Source organism: Mercenaria mercenaria, chromosome 4 (genome assembly GCF_021730395.1).
Source record: "Mercenaria mercenaria strain notata chromosome 4, MADL_Memer_1, whole genome shotgun sequence".
Classification (NCBI taxonomy): domain Eukaryota; kingdom Metazoa; phylum Mollusca; class Bivalvia; order Venerida; family Veneridae; genus Mercenaria; species Mercenaria mercenaria.
The window spans coordinates 26470362-26494003 of record NC_069364.1 but is presented as its reverse complement, the minus strand read 5'-3'; the positions used below and the strand labels follow the sequence as shown (position 1 = coordinate 26494003).

Sequence of the window (23642 nt, the reverse complement as noted above, 5' to 3'; positions counted from 1 at the left end):
ACGATTTTGGGGTCACTCTGTGAAAGGTCAAGGTCACAGGGGCCTGAACATTGAAAACCATTTCCGGTCTGTAACTTGAGAACCACTTGACCCAGAATGTTGAAACTTCGAAGGATGATTGGTCATGCAGAGTATATGAACCCTAACGATTTTAGGGTCACTCTGTTAAAGGTCAAGGCCATAGGGGCCTGAACATGGAAAACCATTTCCAATCAATAACTTGAGAACCTCTCGACCCAGAATGTTGAAACTTCATAGGATGATTGTTCATGCAGAGTAAATGACCCTTATTGTTTTTGGGGTCACTCCGTTAAAGGTCAAGGTCACAGGGGCCTGAACATTGATAACCAGCTCCGATCAATAACTTGAAAACCACTTGACCCAGAATGTTGAAACTTCATAGGATGATTGAACAAGCAGAGTAGATGACCCCTATTGATTTTGGTGTCTGCCTAATAAAGGTCAAGGTCACAGTGGCCTGTTCATGTAAAATCATTTTTTGGAAATAACTTGAGAACCACTTGACCTACAATGTTGAAACTTAATAGGATGATTGGACATGCAGAGTAGATGACCCCTATTTATTTTGAGGTCACTTGATCAAAGGTCAAGGTCACAGGAGCCTGAACAGTGACTTGAGAACCACAAGGCCACTAGTGTTGAAATTTAGCGGGATGACTGGACATGCCAAGTAGATGATCCCTATTGCAGCCAACCATCAGTGTCTCTTTGACTTTCGCTCCTGACCCCTATTGACTTCGTGCCTATAGGACTTTGCATTGGGGGAGACATGCGCTTTTTTACAAAAGCATTTTCTAGTTTTTCATATTTTCAAATATTGATTTAGGTCTAATATATTTTCAATGCAATCTAAGATTAAAAGACATTGATCTGCAAACATAATTAATACATAATAACCAAATATCCTGTGACTCCATATACATTTGGTGATCCCGTTTTTAACTTCTTTTTTATCATTTTTAAGGTTGGTTCCCATGTATTGGACATTAAAGCACAGCAAAATGAGAGCAATAACACAGATGATGACCTTGATGAAGCGTTTGTTTCGGCAGAGTACGAACCACTTATTGAAGACGATGAAAAGGTGGCAGTTAGTCGAGCAATGGAGCAGCTTCTTGTTGACATGGATCACAGATCTGAGTCATTGAGTGACTCTAATGACGAGTTGAACGGTTCTAGTGACAGTGAAGTTGATGATGATGTTTTTCATCAATATCGGCGACAGCTTTCGTCTAGAGATTCAACAGGCTCACGTTCAGAAAGTGTGCTAAGTTCAAGTAGATCAAAGTCTAAAAATTCTTTATCAAGTAGTGATTTTGATAAGAATGGAAGGTCAGTTTCTAACTCAAGCTCAAGTGCAGATAAACTAAAGAAATCTGACGAAGAGCTTAGAAATTCAAAGGAATCACTTTCTGATAGAAATAAATCTGGTTCATTAAATGAACTAGGGACAACTGAAAAGTCTGTTTTAAGAAGTGTTCAGCAAATGAGTGATAACTCTGGTTCTACCGGAGGATCAGGGGAGACTACACTGAAAGTGTTGCAGAGTGTAAGTGAGATTAAGGAACAAAAAGACGATGATGAAATTGAACGATGTATTCAATATCTCGATGATAAGTTTGTGACGCGAAGGGCTCGGGGGAGCCATAGATCTGGTAAATCCAATTCAGAACTTAAGAAGTCTGGTAGTTCAGATAGTTTCACTATATCCACCCCTAGTCATTCGCCTTGTCATACTGCATCAAGTTCTCTGTCCGAAGAGTTTGAATATAATAAAAATATTCTTGCTCAAGAGAGGGAAGATGAAAGGCCTGATTCAGATATGTTGAGAGATTACCACATGACATTAAGTCAGGTCCTTGATGAGGATAATGATGGCGAAGAACCATTTGACAATGCTGGGAAAGAAGATGAAGATTTAGATGCAACTTTGCATGCAGAAGAAGCTCTTGACGCCTCTCCGGCATCACCAGCTTCAGAGTACATGTCTCCTAGGTCGGAGATGGGCGATGCTTCAGATAAAAGTGACTATGTTTCTCCTCGGTCAGAGAGAAATAGCAGTATGTATGAAACACCAGAAACAAGTTTGAATGAAAAATCTGCATCAGATTTGAAAGAAGTTACAGAGAGTCTTGTTGAAAATGAAAGTAGTGCAAGTAAAAAAGAACCTTCTAAAAAGTCCATATTGCCAAGTTTTGTTCAAACAAAAATTAGTTCAAAACCAGAAACATCTAAATGTGTTCAATCAGTGGATGTTAAGAAAAAGAAATCAGGTAGTTTAAAACCACCAAAGAAAATAAAGCAGGAAATTGACGAAACAGATCCTGTTAAAAATACCACCAAAACAATTATTCGCGCTTATAAACATGGTAGTCGGGAAGGTTCTGTGGAGTCAAACCATCTAGAAAAGGATGCATGGGGAAGTTCAAGTTCTACAAGTAGCTTGAACTCAATAAACTCAGCTGAGGCATCTCAGAAAACATGGCGACCATTGCCGCCACTGCCAATAGAATCTCAGACCTCGCCAACACAATCTAGAACTGTTAAACAGGGAACAGGGAGAAAGCTTCCAGAACCTGTCGGATCCAAATCACCGCAAGTGTTTCAAAGTAATTTTATGAAAAAAGCTTACTCCTCAAATACAGACTCTAATGACTCTAGCACGAATACCCCATCACCAAATGAAAATCGAAAGCCTGTGATAACAAGCCAACCAAGACCATTACCCCCTAAGCCAGGGGAATCAAAACCTGGGAAGCCAGAAAAAAATGTTAGTAAAGTTTTAGATAAATCTAGTGAAAGTAGTGGACTACGGACTAAAATCACAGTGGATTACTCCAAATTGAATATTGATAAAGACAGTGCAAGTGAAACTGATACAAAAAAGAAGCGTATACCAGTCGCCAGTGCTCTGAAAAAGTCTTTGAAACCAAGTCTTTCAGGAAACAGTGTAGGGGAACAATCGGACGATATTCCATTTGCTGACGATAGTGAAAATGACGTGATAGAGGAGAAATTTTTTACACCTGCCACTTCAATAAAACCGAAAAGAAAAGCAGTGGGAAAGGAAGGAGAGTCGGTAGATGCACGGAAAAGAATTTTACCGACTCCTCCGAAATCTTCTGAACCTGCAATGCTTAGTCCTGATCGTATTCGTGATATACGAAAGGCAGAAATCGAAAAGGCTCGTGATGAGGCTCGGGAGAGAGCAAGGTTGAAAAGTGACGAGGAATTAGGATTACGAGATACTCCATCTGTGTCAAAATATAAAAGAACTGTAAGCACAGAGTCCTCTCAGAGTAATTATGCTAGTGCAGCAGAAAGTGATGAATTAAAAACTCCTTTACAAAAAGTCTCGGTTAGTTTTACTCCAGAAATTCCCTTTTCAAATGGTTCTCCAACCAAAGCTAAAGGTAAGAAAAAGAAAAAGAGCAAAAGCAGGGAAAGTAGTCTTTCATCCATAGAGAACTTAGAAGTTAACTCTGAAGTTAAAAAGGATAAAAAGAAAAGGTCGCTGTTAGCTTCTATTCTATCTGGGGTTAAAACGCCAACAGACAAACCAAAAGAATTCAAAGATCGTGATAAGTCATCTTCCACTGACACATTGGAAGACAAATCTGCGAAAAAGAAAAAGACAAAAACACCGAAAACTGATAAAAAGAAAGATAAAAAGAAAAGGAAAACAGTTTCTATGGATGAAGAAAGTTTATTGTCTGAAAATATGAATCAGCTCAAGATTGGTGCTGTATTTTCAGAAAAGCCTGGAAAACGTCCAGCTCTGCGAGGGAGGATAGTGCCACCTAAAGCTTCAGGTAAAACATTTTTGAATGTTTGATATTTGATTATTTTTATTTCAGATTGGAATTTCATTAATATTTTCAATAGTAAAAGTTTATCAGTTACGTCACAACTTGCAGTCTAGTCCAGTTTTTAATAGTGATTTTATCTTTTGTTTTTCATGCTCTTAGAATTCATGACTTGTAATTTGATCTAAACCTTCCCATAGTAACATTTTAATGTCTTGAGAATGAAAGGTTTTATATTTCACTATAGTATTTCAATTTTATCATTACATCTGACTTAGTTGTTATAAAAGGAAAAGCATCTTAAGAAAACATTAAAACTTTATAGAACTTTCTGGTTTATTTATAATCAAGTTTGTCTTACAGTTGATGATTTCACAGACTCTGAGGAAGAGTTCCCTAGTATGGGCACAAGCATGACATCTCTGAATGACTCGCAGTCTCGCCGAACAAAATCTGTAAGTTTACGTTTCATTACTATGATTGAAATTTAAATGTCATATTTAGCAAATGAACGGAAATTTTTTTTTTCCCCTGATAATTTGTTAATTCCTTGGTTAACAAGGAAAGTTGTCTCCTGACAGATTTAGCAGATGTTAGATCCCGAGAACTATTTTAAAGATATTTAGTTTTAACATCCTGTTTTAAGGGCATACGCCAAAGTTTTATGACTAGCAATAACTTGTTTTCTGAGCAAAAACATACTTTTGAAGAATGAAGTTTTCATTTTAATATATTTAGTTTGTGTCACATTTTACATTGAATTTCTTTTTATGCCCCCGAAGGGAGGCATATAGTTTTTGAACCGTCTGTCGGTCTGTCCGCAATTTTCGTGTCCGGTCCATATCTTTGTCATCCATGGATGGATTTTCAAATAATTTGGCATGAATGTGTACCACAGTAAGACGACTTGTCGTGCGCAAGACCCAGGTCCGTAGCTCAAAGGTCAAGGTCACAGACATTAAAGGTTATTTTTCATGATAGTGCATTGATAGGTGTGTCCGGTCCATATCTTTGTCATCCATGGATGGATTTTCAAGTAACTAGGCATAAATGTGTGGCACAGTAAGACGACGTGTCGCGCGCAAGACCCAGGTCTGTAGCTCAAAGGTCAAGGTCACACTTAGACGTTAAAGGTCATATTTCATGATAGTGCATTGATTGGCGTGTCCGGTCCATATCTTTGTCATCCATGGATGGATTTTCAAATAACTTGGCATGAATGTGAACCACAGTAGGACGACATGTCCCGTGCAAGACCCAGGTCTGTAGCTCAAAGGTCAAGGTCACACTTAGACGTTAAAAGTCATTTTTCATGATAGTGCATTGATGGGCGTGTCCGGTCCATATCTTTGTCATCCATGGATGGATTTTCAAATAACTTGGCATGAATGTGTACCACAGTAAGACGACGTGTCATGCGCAAGACCCAGGTCTGTAGCTCAAAGGTCAAGGTCATATTTCATGATAGTGCATTGATGGGCGTGTCTGGTCCATATCTTTGTCATCCATGGATCAGGCCTCCTAGTGAAACCTTTAAAACCTTTAAAAACCTTTAATTTCAGAGCAAACCTTTAAAACCTTTAAATCTTCTGAAAAAAACCTTTAAAATGGCCAAATAGCCTGTAATTTTCACTCAAAACCTATATTTTTGTTCAGACTGCTTGCCGTGCCAGTTTAAAGCAAGTAATGGTTATACTACTGTATTTCTTCCCCCCTTTTAAGTGTTGTTATTAGGATACTGCTTGTGTATCTTTCCTCTTGAGTTTTTCAGAATGCTGTTGTGTTCACCAGACCACATACATGTAGATGTTTTTAGTAAATACCTTTATATATTATGTGTTTTCAACGAGAATTCCGACAAAAATAGCCTTTATTTACTCTTTATTTTTTAATATTTTACACTAAAAGGCCTTTATTTCCATAGATTGGAGCCTTTATAAAAACCTTTATTTTTGTTCAGGCCTGCTAGGAGGCCTGATGGATGGATTTTCAAATAACTTGGCATGAATGTGTACCACAGTAAGACGACGTGTCGCGCGCAAGACCCAGGTCCATAGCTCAAAGGTCAAGGTCACACTTAGACGTTAAAGGTCATTTTTCATGATAGTGCATTGATGGGCATGTCCGGTCCATATCTTTGTCATCCATGGATGGATTTTCAATAGGGGTGGGTATTGCCACGAAAATTGGTATTGCGATATATTGCAATATTGTATGTGGATATTGCAATATACTGCGATATGTTGTACCAGTTATTTAATGAACAAAAACATGACGAATCATACTGTTTTTTTTTTTTTTTCAAATTTATTCAATTAAAAATGAGTAAAATGACTAGTATCAACAACACGAGTGTTTGCTCGACCTTCTCAATAAATAAAAATACCAGTAAACAAAAAAATAAAAAGTTTTGACTAGATTATGGGGAGTATTACCGAATATTCAAAAGCGAAAGTAGACTGCGTCAAAATATTATTTGATTTATTGTGCGGCACTACATTCGGTTTACGGATACAATAATATTACACAGGTTGCTCAATTCACCGATTATAAACGAGGAAAGTGGTATAGCTGTTGTATGAATAATAAATTCTAGTTGATAGATAAATTACTAATGAGTCGCTGACAAATACGAAATTATATTTATCTAAATTTTCTTATTGGTTTTATTATGTGGAATTGGGTCCGTAAAATAGCTGTAAACCAGTCTGCTACCTGCACCGGAAATGAAAGGAGAAAAATGAAAACAAAGTTGAATCGTGCTAGCTGCTAGAAAAGGATTTTTTGTGTGAATCTTCTTGGTTTACGTTAGTGTTACTTAATGTTATAAAATAACCGGTATTCGAAAATCATATCGCAATATCGTATCGTCGGAAAAAAACATCGCAATAACCGGTCTACCGCGGTATATCGCCCACCCCTAATTTTCAAGTAACTACACATAAATGTGTGGCACAGTAAGACGACATGTCGCACGCAAGACCCAGGTCTAGTTATTTCAAAATCCATCCATAAATGACAAACTTATACTAACTCAAGTAAGGTCAAGGTCACACTAACAAAATACCCATTTTTGATAAGTCTTTCCCACTGACAGATAATTTTATGACCTTGACCCCTGAATGACCTTAATCTTGAAGATCCAATTGTCCTAAACTCTAACATCGGCCATAACTATTCATTCAAAGTGCCATCGGGGGCATGTGTCATCCTATGGAGACAGCAGCAATCAGCTGCTCTTGTTTAAAGTACTAATGTCAAAATGCATGTTTACATAGATAAACTGTTTTAGAAAATCACTTAAGAAAGAAAAATATCAATTAATTTTGGAAGGTGATTTGCATTTATAAGTCCTTTTTTGATTTCACTTTAAAGGACCATGGACCTTTGATGATTGACATTTGTGGGTACTTCTCTAATGCCATTTAAAGGACCATGGACCTTTGACTGAAAACTGACATTTATAAGTACTTTTCTGATTTCACTTTTAAGGACCATGGACCTTCAATGATTGACATTTGTGGGTACTTCTCTGATGCCATTTAAAGGACCATGGCCCTTTGACTGAATACTTACATTTATAAGTACTTTTCTGATTTCACTTTAAGGGACCATGGACCTTTAATGATTGACATTTGTGGGTACTGTTCTGATGCCATTTAAAGGACCATGGACCTTTGACTGAATACTTACATTTATAAGTACTTCTCTGATTTCACTTTAAAGGACCATGGACCTTTAATGATTGACATTTGTGGGTACTGTTCTGATGCCATTTAAAGGACCATGGACCTTTGACTGAATACTTACATTCATAAGTACTTCTCTGATTTCACTTTAAAGGACCATGGACCTTTAATGATTGACATTTGTGGGTACTGTTCTGATGCCATTTAAAGGACCATGGACCTTTGACTTAATACTTACATTTATAAGTACTTCTCTGATTTCACTTTAAAGGACCATGGACCTTTAATGATTGACATTTGTGGTACTGTTCTGATGCCATTTAAAGGACCATGGACCTTTGACTGAATACTTACATTTATAAGTACTTCTCTGATTTCACTTTAAAGGACCATGGACCTTTAATGATTGACATTTGTGGGTACTGTTCTGATGCCATTTAAAGGACCATGGACCTTTGACTGAATACTTACATTCATAAGTACTTCTCTGATTTCACTTTAAAGGACCATGGACCTTTAATGATTGACATTTGTGGGTACTGTTCTGATGCCATTTAAAGGACCATGGACCTTTGACTTAATACTTACATTTATAAGTACTTCTCTGATTTCACTTTAAAGGACCATGGACCTTTAATGATTGACATTTGTGGGTACTGTTCTGATGCCATTTAAAGGACCATGGACCTTTGACTGAATACTTACATTTATAAGTACTTCTCTGATTTCACTTTAAAGGACCATGGACCTTTAATGATTGACATTTGTGGGTACTGTTCTGATGCCATTTAAAGGACCATGGACCTTTGACTGAATACTTACATTTATAAGTACTTCTCTGATTTCACTTTAAGGACCATGGACCTATACTTGATGGTTGACATTTAAAAGTCTGTCCCCAATTTCTTTTAAAGGACCATTGACCTGTATTCATGATGATGACATTTTGATGAATGTCCCTTAAAGGACCATTGACCTTTGTTTGATGGTTGACATGTAAGTACTTTCCTATTCTCTTTTAAAGGACCATGGACCTTTGTCTGAGGAAGAATTGAATGCGAGAATAACAAGGAAGATCCAGCATGCGGCCAGAAAGCAACAAAAACAGCAGGAACAGAAACGGCTCCGCCAGGCTCAGGAAATCCAGCGGAAACTGCAGGAAGTGGACGTAAAACAACGCGAGTTGGAGGAACGCGGAGTGTCAGTGGAGAGGGCACTGCGCGGAGAAGGTCCTGAGGGTGTGCGATCCGAAACAGAACTCATGCAGGAATGGTTTAACTTGGTCCATGATAAGAATGCGCTTGTGAGGCTCGAGTCAGAACTTATGGTCAGGTATGTTACACCTTATAAAGATGTTTATTTTGCAGTTTATTTGGGAAGCCAGATGTTTCCACCTGCATCTACAATCAGTGGTAGACTATTGTCTTGCATACCATACTGTAGAATCTGGTAAATAAGCGCATATTCGAATATAAGAGCATATCAAAAGTAAGCGCATACGGCCTTACCGTTATTCCGTATGGGATAATAAGCGCATGTCATGCCCTTACCAAGATTTTGTCTTGAAAGTAGGCGCATATCCGATTACTGGTAAACAAACAACAGATGCAGAAAAAAGATGTAATTAATGGTATTATACAGTGATAATTGTTTATCATAAATACAGGTGACAAGTTTTCTTACCTGTTGAATAGCCGATGGGTGTTAAAAGATTATAACGTCTATTGTCTAATAAAGGAACGATAATTATTTACGATAATCATGCTTTTGGAGCAGAAAATGTTTCAGTAAGTTAAAGTAAAAGTTTGAATACCAGAAAAGTTGTTTGCGCTGTCATAACAGTTTGTTATTCTTTTGTAAATTTTTGAAAAGAGTATGAATAAAATGCTACAATCTTACTGTTAAACAATTATTGAAGGGCCCGAGAGATTGAACATATTTTGCAAATTATGAAGTTCATTATGTTTTCATTATGTATAAATACTATTGGCCTATGAAATAAAAGGAAGTAGTTCACTGCCCAGGTCCATGACCATGTTTCTTTTGTTTCCTCAACCAAGGTAAGCACTGTCATTATTCCTAGTATAATCAAAAGTAGGTGCACACGGCTTGTCTATAAGGGCATATCAAAAATAAGTGCTTATTTTTAGCTTAAGTGTAAGCGCATATCAAAAATAGGCGCATAAAAGTGTCACTAAAATTATTATAAGCGTATACGCTTATTTACCAGAAGTTACAGTATTTTACAAATTATAGGATAAATGATGTAAAATGAAATAATTCCTTTAAAGCACTCTTTTCTTATAGTAGTGTATTTAAACAACGTGCAGGAAATTAATGTTTATAAACAGAAATTATATCATTATATTTCAAAGACTTCAGTTCAGTTTCATCATTGTAGTAGAAGGTCAGGTTTTTTTCTGTCAAATAACTTTTGCCTGCCCGCTTAGCTCAATACGGAGAGTGCAGATCTGTTGATTGTGGGGTCTTGAGTTTGATCGTCGAACGAGGCAAAATGTTCTCCATGTCGATTTGATAAAAGACATTTGTTTCTGAAATCATTTGTCTTTCACCTCTTATTCATGTAAGGAATCATCAAAAGCGCGAGTCAGTTGTTACATACTACACAGTATTGAGTTACCCACTGACCTTCCTGTTGTATTTTAGTGCAAGAGAGCTGGAGCTTGAAGACAGACAAGGCAGACTTCAGCATCAGCTGCGAGAAAGTATGGCACTAGATGGTATGTTCTCATATACATAGCTGTCAATGTGCATGTCCATAGTTGTGCATGAGACCATTTCTCCTTAGTGTGAATTGGTAGTGAACCTCAGTTTTAACTCGCAAGACTTTTTGTGAGATTTTGCACAAACTGTAAACTGCTTAATATGAGGGTTTTAAAAGAAGGCTGTAATTAACGTGACTGATTCAGAAGCAAATATACTTTGCCGAAAAGTGTAGATCATTTGAGCTGTGCCATAAGAAAACCAACATAGTGTGTTTGCGACCAGCATGGATCCCGACCAGCCTGTGCATCCGTGCAGTCTAGTCAGGATCCATGCTGTTCACGAACGGTTTCTCTAATTGCAATAGGCTTTGAAAGTGAACAGCGTGGATCCTGACCAGACTGCATGGATGCGCAGGCTGGTCTGGATCCATGCTGGTCGCAAATGCACTATGTTGGTTTTCTCATGGTGCGGCTCAATTTTGTTTTTAAGCTGCAGTAATGCATAGTGAGATATTCACAGAAATTATCACAAATGCTTGATTTGTTGTTAAAGTTTTGACTAATGTGCCTCTTTCAAGAATGATTTTAAGAAAGTATTACACTGTAGGTACCCAGTTAAGTTGAACCTAGTCTCTTGTGACAGCATGGTTTAGATTTTGATCAAGGTTTTGTGATATCCCATATAACTATCCAGTTGTGAAGTAGATGCATGTTTTATCGTTTAGATTGTAGTAATATTTCTTCTTTTTTTTTTAAAAAAGACACAGATGTATTAAATGTATGAACTTTCTGTCACCAGTTGTAAATAGTTGACTGTCTGGTTAGATCAGTAGAGGAGCTGCAAGACATAAGCTCAGATTTTTTCCCCAAAAGATATTAAAACCAAAATTCTTCTTCAAGAAACACAAGAACAAGGAATGATCAGCACTTAGCTATGAATTACATGGTCAAAAAAAGGCCTAAACTGGAATTTAATATTACAGGAATGAAAACAAATCAGAATTCGATTTCATGTGTTAGAGTAGTTATATATGTATGTTATGAAGCTAAAGTAAGTGAAAGGGATAGTGTATTTATTGTTGTTGTACAGGGTTAGATTTGGACCTCTTTGACGATGAGGTTTTTGAGGAACCAAACGAGGCCAAAATATCTAAATATCGGGAGGCCATTTGCAGAAATGGTAATTTCACTGCCTCGGTACAAAACTATTGCTGCTGACCCAATTATGCCCCCTTTGAAGGAGGGGGCATATTGTTTCGATCATGTTGGTTGGTCTGTCTGTATGTCTGCCCATAGACCATGCTTATATATACCAGTGTTTCTGTTAAACTTTTTAAGGATGATTGGCTGTGGTTTCAAGATGTCCCAAGTTTTATTTTAGGGGTCAGTAGGTGTTTTTTAAACTGAAAAAAGAATTTGTTTGATCTGTGGTTTGAAGAGAACCTCTTTTGGGAGGGTGGAATGTGGGGTGTTGATGTTAGTATTTGAAAAGCCAGTGTCACAGTGATCCCCTGAGTGAGAAAGATTTTCACTGAAAGGGGTTTCCTATCAACAACTCGAGGATTTTGGGATCTGCAGCAGTCAAACTTGAAGGTGATTGCTTGCTAACAATAGATGACCCCTTTCATTTTTGGGGTCACAGCATAGTTAAGACAAGAAATTAAGTACCCGTTTACATTCGGCTGGCCGTCATTGGGGGCATATGTGTTTAGTAAACATACCTTTTAGTACAGTTGCAATAGTTTAACATCGAGGCCACCATTTGCATAAATCTATACTGTTTTTTTTTTTTTGGTGCTATGCTTCATAGATTTTACCATCCCTTGTACAACACTTCCCTTCAAATATATTTTCCAGAATATTATCTTTAAACAAATTCAATGTTTATCGATTAATAACACAAATAACTGGATGGTGTTGAATGTTTTTTTATTCCGTATTCTTTCTTGTACATTTTTGCTAGATTTTCTCGGCCTAACTGTACTTTGAAGATGTAGCACTGTAGATACTGACTTTGAGATTGCACATTAGAATCAGTTATTGCACTTGGCTTTAACCAAAACTATCCATTACATTTCATTTCATTGGTTGTCTTTGCTGGGTAGATTCTTTGCCAGGCTTTTCTGAAAAGTTATTTTTGTCAGGCCTTTTTGGAAGTATTTTAGATTTAGCCTTTTCAGATAAAATATTTTAAGTATAAATTGTTGTCGATGTTTAGCAAATGTTATCCTCCAGTATGGCAGCATTCTTCATGGGTTGATGAAAACAGTATGTTTGTAATTACTGAACCAGTGAGAACTCTACTGGAAATAGGTGCATTGTTACTTCTACGGGTCTTACAACTGTACCATTTGTTTATATATGGTTTGTGCTGTATTAAACACAGTTTTTGCTGTGTATCTTATATTTACAATTTTGTACCTGAATAAAATCGAATGGAATTGAAAAAAAACAACCTTTCTGAAGTTACGGCTTTGATTTGGTGTCCAAATTTAGCACTGGTACAGAATCTAGGTAGTGATATTTCTGACTGTCACCGCATTATCTAAATATTGTTGAAAAATTGTGTTAAGCATAAAGAAGAGCTTTGGAGCATGTTTCATCTCTTGAATGTTGTCTGAAAAAATACACTGTTTCATCTATTTCATCTGTTTGAATCCTCCAGTCCTCTTCAATCTAAGTGATCAGTAAATTTTATGTCCATGTCAGTTTAAGTTCAGACCAGTATTGTAAGAGTTATGGCCCTTATCATAGTCAAAATCCGTAACTTTGGTGATTTTAGAATGTGTACAATCTTTCATTTTTGAGAGCAGATAAAGGTCAATGTCACAATTTTCAGTCATACAATAGCAGTTTTAACCTTTAGCCTGCTGGTGGCAAGTGGTTTTGCCTTTGCAACCAGTGCAGTTGCAGGAAATTATTAATCAGTTAAGTTTTATATATGACTAGGTGCATAACATTTTTCATTAAACCCGACAATATAACAAGGTAACTGGAATTACCCCCCTTTAATATAGATAATATAACAGGTGTATGTAATGTCATTTATTGGTACTTACTTTATTATATCAAAATCATAACTTCATTTAGAGTGACAATCATCACTAGCCACTTTCCCTTCAAAAGTACTCACATTTACTCTGAATATAACTTAGAACTTTCAGTTACCCATATTTAAGAAAAAAACTCTTTGCATAAATTTTGCATCTTACCCACACAAAGTAGTTGATGAATTAAAAAGTATAAATATTGATCTGTGTTAATATTTTCACAGCTTATAAAGTTGTTTACTTATTATGGATTGCAGTCTACAATTTCTACGTATATATTTAATTTTAAACAAAGTTTGATTTAGATTAGCAAAATTTATTTTCTATTTTTTTTTTTTGTTGTTTTAAAATTCTTTCAAATATATTACAGTTTTGTTATTTTCAATTTTATCATCAAAGGATACATATCGTTACATGGAAAAAGAAAATCATTCATTCTTCTTACATTGCATTTTCAAAATATATGCAAGTCATTTATCCAGAGTTTAATGAAATACTGAAAATAAAAAAGATTTTTGAAAAATGATTATACTTTGTGTTAAGGTATTCTGCTGTTCTTGATTTTTAAGGGAATTCTTCATCAGTGAATTCAATGACTTTAAAAAAGGAAGATTTATCAATCCTGTTTCCATTGTCAAGACTACGTATCCTTTGAATTCTGTTTTAATACTTTATATATATCTATAGATTGAACAATTTATTTTGAATGTACTAATTGCTCTGCATGTCACTAACTCGCTTGTTGTTTGCAGACTCGCTCAAATCTCCGCTACAGCGTGAGCGGGAACAGAAAATCTACAGTGAATTGATCGAGGTCGTCGAAGAACGGGATAAATTAGTTGCTATGTTAGAGGAGGAAAGAGTCAGGTACAGTAAACGAGAAACTGTGTCCTTTGGTTTTCTTGTAAAATTTATGGTTCCTTCACATTATGGAATAGGAAAAAAAAATTACCAGGTCGGGAAATTTCAATTAGTAGGTTGGTTAATAAATTTTTATGTAGACCTCAGTTTAGAATTACAAAGATGTAAGTCAATAATTTCTGCATAATAAAAGGTAAAACTTTCCTAAAAGTGATTCACATCTTCGAAAAATTGGTATAAAGAAGTGCAAAGAAAATAGTGACAAGGAGGATATTTTGCAAAGGCTAAGTGTGGGAACCATGTTAATTTGTTTGATCGAAATTTGAAAATTCAGTTTCTGTATTTTGGAGCAGAAAGCAGGTGTTAAGTTTGTTTGTTATGAAATGATCATAAAGGTAGTGTATTGTTTTTAAAGGGGGAAAAAGCAAGTGTTTTATTTTATTCATCAAAATATATTTTGTTAGTTTATTTTGTCTTCTTTGGTGACAGGTGCATGATTTTGAAGCATGATATAACTGTGTAAAGATGCTGATTTTAAATTTGCTGTGCAACAACTCAACTTTAATTTACCTTTTATCAGAAAGTTACACAAAAATGTAGTTCCTGTTAAATGTTAAGTGTCTTCTAGTCTGACTGTATAATTTCCTTACAAACGAATCAAAGGGGCTTCCGTGGCGGAGTGGTTAAAGTCGCTGACTTCAAATCACTTGCCCCTCATCGATGTGGGTTCGAGCCTCACTCAGGGCGTTGAATTCTTCATGTGAGGAAGCCATCCAGCTGGCTCACGGAATGTCGGTGGTTCTACCCAGTTGCCTGCTCGTGATGAAATGATGCACAGAAGGGCACCTGGGGTCTTCCTCCACCATCAAAGCTGGAAAGTTGCCATATGACCTATAATTATATCAGTGCGACATTAAGCCTTGATGCGTTTTTATTTATTTTTTTTTGTTGGGTCTTTGTATTTTGGAAAATTGATGTTGATTGGGATGTGGAGTGAAACATCTGTATTGCCAATGTATATAAAAAAGAAATGTTTTGAAAGGAGAAAATATGCACGGGTACTTGATGATATCCTACCATAAGCTCCATTACCTGAGATTTGTAATTGTTACAAGAATATTAGGAAACATATTGAAATTTTGAGGGAAAAAATGACAAAAATACAAGGTATGTTGTAAAATATAGGTATAAATTCAATCATGTTAACACATGTTTTTAATTGTGACAACCAATCAGGTGCCAGACCTAATATTGCACTACCTAGCTTATGTTACTGATTGACAAAATATTTGAAGATTTTGTATGTGCATTTTCTTTTCCTTCAAGCTTTAAGATACTTGTACATAGCAAGAAATAGCCATAATTAATTTGGTTCATTTTGTTGTTTTTAGAGAAAGAGAAGAAGATAGAGACTTAGAGAACGTGATGAGGGCCAAAGGGTTTTCGCTGTCCCCGACGTCGGGATCCAAAATACTCCGTAAAACCAGACCAGTGAAAGCATCATGACATCATACTTAACTGTTCATCATTTTCATCATCTGCTTAAATACTCCATAAAACCTGACCAGTCTAATGCTGTGACATTTTACTATGTATGTTTGTTAGGTTTTTACAAACTGACTAGCATCTGGATGTAGAACTAAAACCAGCATCCTGGTGCAGAACTCAACTAGCCACCGGGTGCAAAACATAATTGGCATCTGGAGACAGAACTTATTTGTCGATCAGGTGTATAGCTGAACTGGCATCTAGATGCAGAACCTAACTGGCATTCGGATGTTGAACATGCTAGGCATCTGAATATAAAACCTGTCTGGCATCCGGTTGTTGAACATGCTCAGTGTCGTAGAACCGAACTGGCATTCGCATATGAAACCTAACTGGCATCCGGGTGTTGAACATGCTAGGTGTCTAAATGTAGAACTGAACTGGCATTCGCATGCTGAACATGTTAGGTGTCTAAATGTAGAACCAAACTGGCATTCATATGCTGAACATGACGGGCATCTGCATATGAAACCTAACTGGCATCCGGGTGCTGAAGCGTCTGAATATAGAACCTAGCTGGATGATGAATGTAATAGGCATCTGAATGCTATACCGAATAGAAAATTTCTACAAAAGCTGACCCTTTTACTGATCACATAATACCAAATTAGTAAAAAACCATCTTACTGTTCATGTTTACTTTGAAGATGATACAATATTGCATATTTGTAAGCCAGTCTTGTTACTGTCCCATCTTGTTAACCCTTAGCGTGCTGGCGGCAAGTGATTCTGCCTTTTCGACCAGTGTAGACCAAGATCAGCCTGCACATCCGTGCAGTCTGATCATGGTCTGCACTGATCGCCATTCAGTCAGTATCTTTTTGGTAAGCACCCCTTTTAACAGTTAATGGTACTGTCCAAATTGAAAGATGGACAAGTTCATTATAGAAATTTAGCAGGTTAAGGGTTAATAAAACCATGGGAGATAACCAACACTGAACATGATGATACTGAATTTTACTATGGGATCATTAGTAAACATCTGTAAGCTTTGTTAAGGAATGGTTCTATTTTGATGATATTTCAAGTATCACAAACATCAAGAAAAACTGAAAAAGAAAGAAAAGAAAGGTTTCACAGTTCACTAGCTTGAGGCGTGGTTTGATGGTTCAAATTATATATCAGTTTGCAAAAGAGGTATACGTGTTTTATTTATTCATTGATAGGTGTACCTGCAGGTTATGTGCATAAAATATTAACATGAGAAAGTGTGAATCTGCAAAAACTATGCACATTCTGTTTCGAAATGTTAGAATGAAGAGAAACGGAATGATTTTGGGTATACAGTAACTCTTGTGAAAAAAGAAAACTCGAGTATAGATGTGTGTATGTAAAAGAAGAATTGTGACCATTATATGTAATTGCATATAAATGATATGTAAGAAGTAAGAAATATCCAGATTGTGCAAGTAATATTTTCACTTTGTGCTAAAGAAAATTGTAAATATTACAATATTTATTAATGCTTATTTATGTTAAAAACCTATAGACATAGTTTGTGAATAAATTTTTATGAATGGTAGGTGAATGACACATTTTTGTGAATTTTACTAAACTGAATTGTCACTTTTGATGAAATTTATGCGAGACTGTTTTGAATGCCTGTTTACATGATGGTATAAGAAATGTCTTTTGGTTGTGGCTAAATGCAAACATTGATATGCCCTGGTGTCAAAAGTTAAGTTTTTGATGTTGCTGGGAATCATTTTATTTGCTTGTTATTACTATGCTGCCAGAATTTCTCATTATTGAACTTTCAGAATTTCTCGTTATTAAAAGGTTGGAATTTCTCATTATTAAAGGATCAGAATTTCTCGTTATTAAACTCCCAGAATTTTTCATTATTAAACAGTCATAATTTCTTTTTATTGAATAGTCAGAGGTGAGAATTTCTTTTTATTTAATAGTTGGAATTTCTCATTTTTAGATGGTCAGAATTATTGAAGCTAAACGAAGAATCTCATCATAGTTTAGTCAACATAACACGGTCATAATTTGTGAAACTCTAGTTTTCAGAAAAAAGTAGGGTGCAGTGAACTAAAAATTTTAACTAAATGCAAAATGTCTTATTATTCAAAGATCATTATGGTTGTGTTTTTTTTTTTCACGGGTATTTATAATTTTTATAATTGAACTTTTTTGACAGTATGGAAGAATAGAAATGATGAATGTCTTATTAAGTCTTGTTTGTAATTTAAAAATGAAGGGAGGATGTCCTGTTTATTGCTAGACCATTAAATAACTGGTACTTGTACTCTGTTAGAAACATTATTAACTGTCTTCTGTTAGAAGTATTGTTAAGTGCCCATTTTTTCATTAATTAAAAAAAGTCCTTGTTCTGAAGAATTCCTTGAATTCCAGGCATCATGCCTGTTGTTTGTTTGTTTTTTCTTCAATTTTGGAAAATATCCACAATCTACCAGGCTTAGATGCTATATTGATTTTTTAATGTAAAGTTGCAACTTGGCTTTCACAAAAAAATAGCTTTGGAAAGAAGCTTGTTTTTGCTTTCACAAAAGAAAGGAGATTTAAGAAACAAGCATGTTTTGACCTATGTTTTACACATAGTAGTTTTCTAGAACAATGGTGTTTACACGGTGTCGTATGAACAAATTAAATGTAAACACACAGTTTAGTATTTTTAGCAAGTGCCTTTTTCTAGATTCATTTTGATTGTTTTTGTTACACCTAGATTATGCAGTCTAAGTTCTGCTGGTTATTGTTAAAAGTTAAGGTTGATTACTGTGATTAATTTATTTGTATATACCCTTTAGCAGAGCTGAATAATGTAGACTTACTACAGTTCTATACTTCTAGCCAGTTTTTAAAATTGTTAAAATCTGTCTTGATGCTAGTGTTTTTTGGGTTTTTTTTTGGTTTAATCAAAATTAATAAAATTAAGTGGGAACAAACTGCTACATGGATGGACATTTTTTTTTTCAGTTTGTGTGGTGTAACTTTTAACCTATGTGACATGTAGTTTAATAATTTACAGATGCTTTTTACTGTAGTATTTATGGAAAGAAATCCTTTGAAGTGATTTAAATATAGAACATGTCTCTGTAATTATGCACTTTTTCTAGTCATTTCTGTACATACTGAAGCTTTTTGCTTTGCAGAGGGGCATTTTGTAAAACAAATACTTTTTTACAAGAATATTTTGAACAGTCCAAAATGTAAAGATGAAAACATTTCTGTGCAATTGTGATGGTAAATGACAGAAATGCTTATATTTTTAACCTTGAGCCTGCTTGCGGCAAGTGATTCTGCCTTTGCAACCAGCCTGCACATCTGTGTGCTACTGTTCGCTATTCAGTCTGTAAATTTTCAGTTAACACCCCTTTGAATAATAAATGGTACTGCCCAGATTGAATGCTGGACCAGTCCATTTTAGAAATTTAGCAGGGTAAAGGTTAAAAAGTTCTGTATTCAGGATATTTTTACAAGTATTATATGCCCGATATTAAAGAAAACTCCTTTTTGTTATGAACATTATTTACAGATATGATGTGTATATGTTAACGATAATGTTGCTTGGTACGAGTGTTATGTAAGCTGTGAAATCAATGGTATATAAATGTACAGTATTGTATTGTATAGTTGAATGTACAGTCTTTTACTGCATGTACTAAGAACCTTGTTACAGATAAGGTTGTGATAATGTCTAATAAACGTCATTAAAAACGATCTGCTGTTGCTCCGTATATATTTATATATTATGTTTGTACAGCATTTTTAAAACAGTTTAGTCAGTAACAATACATGGGAAATCCCATATGGTGCATGGCTGTGGCCGAGTGGTCTAGCAGCAACAAGCTTGACTAACAATCCAGAGATCTTATGTTCAAATCCTGGTCCAGGCTCTGGAAATTTCTAAGATGCTCTTGAATGGCTTCCACACGTGTAAGAGGTCAGTTCTGGTTCTTTTCAGGAAAGGGGCTTTGCGTGTATTGGCGATAACACACCGGGCACATTTATACCCCAGTCACACATACGGCGTGGATAGCTACGTCTAGCCATGGATAGAAACGTAGTAATCCGTATCTGAGCTGTACGGGTTGGTATGGATTACTACTTTAAGGTACGACTCCGGTACGGATTACTACATTTCTTTCCGTAGCTAGACGTAGCTATCCGCGCCGTATGTGTGACTGGTATAAGGAACTAGGCTGTCGATTAAAAAAAACAAGCTAGACTAAGTTGAGCAGACATGCCTTATTTAAAAGATTTCCCTCTGTTCTAATGGCTTTCTCTTGCTTTATCCAATTGGTCTGATCACAGTGTCTGTACTAGCAGAGGATGAATCTGATGCCCCAAGTGGCTGCCTTTGTATGTCAAGCACCTGTGATCATGTTTATTACAAAACGGAGGCTATATAAATTTGACAATATAATATACAGTCAGTTGTGTGCCTGGATATGGAAATGATATTTTTGAACACACAACCTGAAACTCAATTTAAAACTATTACAAACAGAACAAGTGATTAAATGAAATACACTAACTAATTCTGGTGACATCCAATATCTCATTATTTCAATGTAAAGGCAGGCAAATGTCCAGCCTTAAAGCAATGTAAAGGGACGTAATTTTAACCAGCAGAAAAATGTTCACCACCAGGAGAAGAACCAGGAACTCGAAGCAGACAAAACACAGGAGCAGATAGTCACCAATTAACATAAAAAAATCATGTTGCTGAAATTGAGAGGTAGGTCAGTGTATATTGATGCACAAAGGTGCATACAAAAAATTTGATACATATTTTTTATATACATGCAAAGGGTTACATTTCCATAATTTTAGTTCTCTCAAAAACGTAAAATTTCGCTAGTGTGAATTTACACAGTATATGGATACAAGCATCTTGAATAGAAGGACAAACCTTGAGGAGAATGTCGTATTAAAGAACTGTTTAAATAGTTTGATATATTAAAGCATGTATATTTGTCTGATGGTTAATGTTATCCAAGCAAATATATAAATGAGGCAAGTTTACAGTTCAATAATTTATTATCAACATTATATTTAACTTATGTATTTCAAGAACAGCAGAAAATTCTTCCAAATTATTACACATGCAGAAAAATATCACACAACATACTACATACAAATAATGTGTAGTTCTATAGAATCGGAGTTATTAGAACTTCACTTTAGATGACGTTTTCTTTCCAACTATATGCATTTTTCAATGAAATAATGAAGTGGGTATTTTGTGCGACTACTAAACAATAGAACAATTCAAGAGAGCCGAGACTTGTTCTACATTCACCAAGTTCAATTGTTTGTTTTTGGTTTTTCAACAGTATTTCAGTTATGTAACAGCGGGCAGTTAACCTAACCAGTGTTCCTGGATTCTGTACCAGTACAAACCTGTTCCCCGCAAGTAATGCCAACTTCTCCACATGAATCAGAGTTGGAGAATGAATGATTTCAGGCACAATGTCTTCCATCAAATCGTCACGGAGAACATACACCCCGCCCAGGGATTGAACTCGGGACGTCATGATTCCCAGATCTGTGCTCCTAGGACTGTTAACATTTTGCCCATATTACTTGCATTTTTTGTCCTGTTGCAATTCTGGTCCCATATAACAGCTGTATATGTCTTAAATTATATATTTCAAATGCCGTTGACAAGACATCTGACAAATGTCTGTATACAACTGTGCAATAATAGGCATATAAATAAAAACTAAAGTAGTTCTATAATTATATTTTCAAATATTCTGTAACTGTGTGACACCTTTAATGCTACAACTGCATGTCCGTTATTATGTAAAACATCTCGCTGACTGTGTAACTGAATGTCAGTTACACTATTGCTGAATGTCAGTCGTGCCATAATTGTAAGCAGCATTAACTTTAGTTTTTATGCTAAAATATTTTCTTGGACTAGTTTCTATAACTGCATATCAGTTATGCTATTACATTAATAACATGTGGCAGTGAGGGTGTTATTGATATTGTCAACCCGAAAAATGTATTATCGGCTTGGGTGTTAATACATTTTGAGGACTGACAATATCAATAACACTCTCACTGCCATGTGTTATTTATTTTATTATACCGAAGCAACCAAAACAAGAGAAATATTAATAGCAACACGGATTATGAAAAGTCTAAATGTAATCCACTAAAACTGGTTGAAATACCATCCACTGAGTGCGATGCGCAAAGGACACCTCTGCGCAGGTGTTATTAAAATCATTACCCGGGGATTATTTGAAAATGGGTATCCGCATGAGAGACATTAAAATTAGTACATTTTGAGAGATGGGGACTTTGCATTAGGTGTTTTACTTGAGGTATAATAAAACTGAATATCTATTATGCTATAACCTGAATGTCCGTCATGCTGTAAACTGAATGTCAGTTATGCTAAAACTAAATGCTGATAAAATGCTATAACCTCACTATTATTCATCCTATAAATGCTCGTCAGTTATACTCTTACTGAATGTCTGCTATGCAATAATTCAATGTCCCTTATGCTATAAACTGAAAGTTTGTTATTGCATAATTCCTGCAAGCAACTAACGCATAACTTCAACTATCATGCTATAACTAAATGTAAATTATGCTGTAACAGCCTGTGAGTTATGCTATAGCTAAATGTTAATGCTATAGCTAAATGTTAACTATGCTGTAAATATCAGATATGCTTGACAAGCATATCAGTAATGCTATAACATTATATCTGCATATCAGTTATACTTTAACCAAATGCCAGTGATGCTTTAACTCGTGTAAGACAGCTAAGTTATAATTGAATGTCCACTTTTATTATAACTGCATATCTGCTATACTGTATTTTCTGATCTGACTGTCTCTACACGCAGTGTACACATATTGTCCATCTGACACAGTTTTATACAAGGGATCACAATCTGACCCTGTAAGCTCCACAAGAGTCTCATGATTCTGGTTCACGTAAAAACATGATCCATCTCCTGCAATTAAAAGAAAGAAGTATCGAAAACAGGAGTATGTTAAAGGCAAAACTGCATATGAATCAACAACTACAGGAAATACTATACATGTAATTGTAAATCAGGTATTTTTTGCATTTGATTAATTTCAATATTTAATAGCAGCCCTTTTAAGTTAAAAATTTGTCTCATATCAAATGGTTTTCAAATGACATGTTTTCAATATTCTCACATGTTTTCCATTTGTGAATCTCATGGTTCACAAATACTGGCAAAAATTAAACCAAGATGCCATTTTGATTTCGTAAAAAGTGGAAGTACAGCCGGAGTATAAGCATGCATAATGAAGGTTGTTATAACAAGAAATTTCTTATGTTATATTATTATTAATTTAAGTTCTGTTCTGTTATACAATTTTCTTATTTAAATTTCTCTCAACTTTTTCTACATACATGTAATATCAAAGCTGCAAGTCCTCAGTGTTGTTACTATTTCTGTTATTTTGGATCATTGAGTTTATTTAATGTTATCTTGGACATGATTTCTGCTTAAGCTAGTGCTATAGGGCAAGAGGGGTTGCTACACATTTCATTACTATTCATGAAACACTCAAAAGTCTGCTATTATTTTGCATGGTTGTTTATCCAATTTAATGTGTGGAAGAGTTCAACTAAAGCTGGTGCTAGGGGTGTTGCACATTTCATTACTTTTCATAACCAGACTCAATCAAACAGGCGGGGCCTCCATGGCCGAGAGTCAATGACTGAATCACTTGCCCCTCAATTATGCAAGTTTGAGCCTCACTTGGGGCATTGAATTCTTCATGTGAAGAAGCCATCCAGCTGGCTCACAGAAGGTCAGTGGTTCTACCCAGGTGCTCGCTTGTGATGAAATAATGCACGGAGGGGCACCTGGGGTCTTCCTCCATCATCAAAGCTGGAAAGTCTGAATATGAGCTATAATTGTGCCAGTGCAACGTTAAACCCAATACAACAACATTAATCAAACA

The 23642-nt window shown here is 35.6% G+C and overlaps 2 protein-coding genes across 6 annotated transcripts in view; one reads left to right on the top strand and one right to left on the bottom strand.

The window, feature by feature from the left end:
- The window catches only part of LOC123551200 (F-actin-monooxygenase MICAL3-like), an 87685-nt gene extending 68297 nt beyond the window's left edge, over nucleotides 1-19388 (top strand). For 3 of the 5 annotated variants that reach the window (XM_053540815.1, XM_053540812.1, XM_053540813.1), the window contains 7 exons: nucleotides 986-3833; nucleotides 4191-4282; nucleotides 8541-8848; nucleotides 10184-10257; nucleotides 11333-11422; nucleotides 14045-14159; nucleotides 15545-19388. In XM_053540815.1, the coding sequence (XP_053396790.1) occupies nucleotides 986-3833; nucleotides 4191-4282; nucleotides 8541-8848; nucleotides 10184-10257; nucleotides 11333-11422; nucleotides 14045-14159; nucleotides 15545-15659 (3642 nt within the window). In that variant the 3' untranslated portion in view covers nucleotides 15660-19388. The remainder of the gene's footprint in view (nucleotides 1-985; nucleotides 3834-4190; nucleotides 4283-8540; nucleotides 8849-10183; nucleotides 10258-11332; nucleotides 11423-14044; nucleotides 14160-15544) is intronic. The other 2 variants (XM_053540814.1, XM_053540816.1) reach the window with 2 other exon arrangements.
- Nucleotides 19389-20692: 1304 nt separating this feature from the next.
- The window catches only part of LOC123551201 (proteasomal ATPase-associated factor 1-like), a 57118-nt gene continuing 54168 nt past the window's right edge, over nucleotides 20693-23642 (bottom strand). The window contains exon 11 of the mRNA XM_045339945.2: nucleotides 20693-22654. Within this exon, the coding sequence (XP_045195880.1) occupies nucleotides 22488-22654 (167 nt within the window). The 3' untranslated portion in view covers nucleotides 20693-22487. The remainder of the gene's footprint in view (nucleotides 22655-23642) is intronic.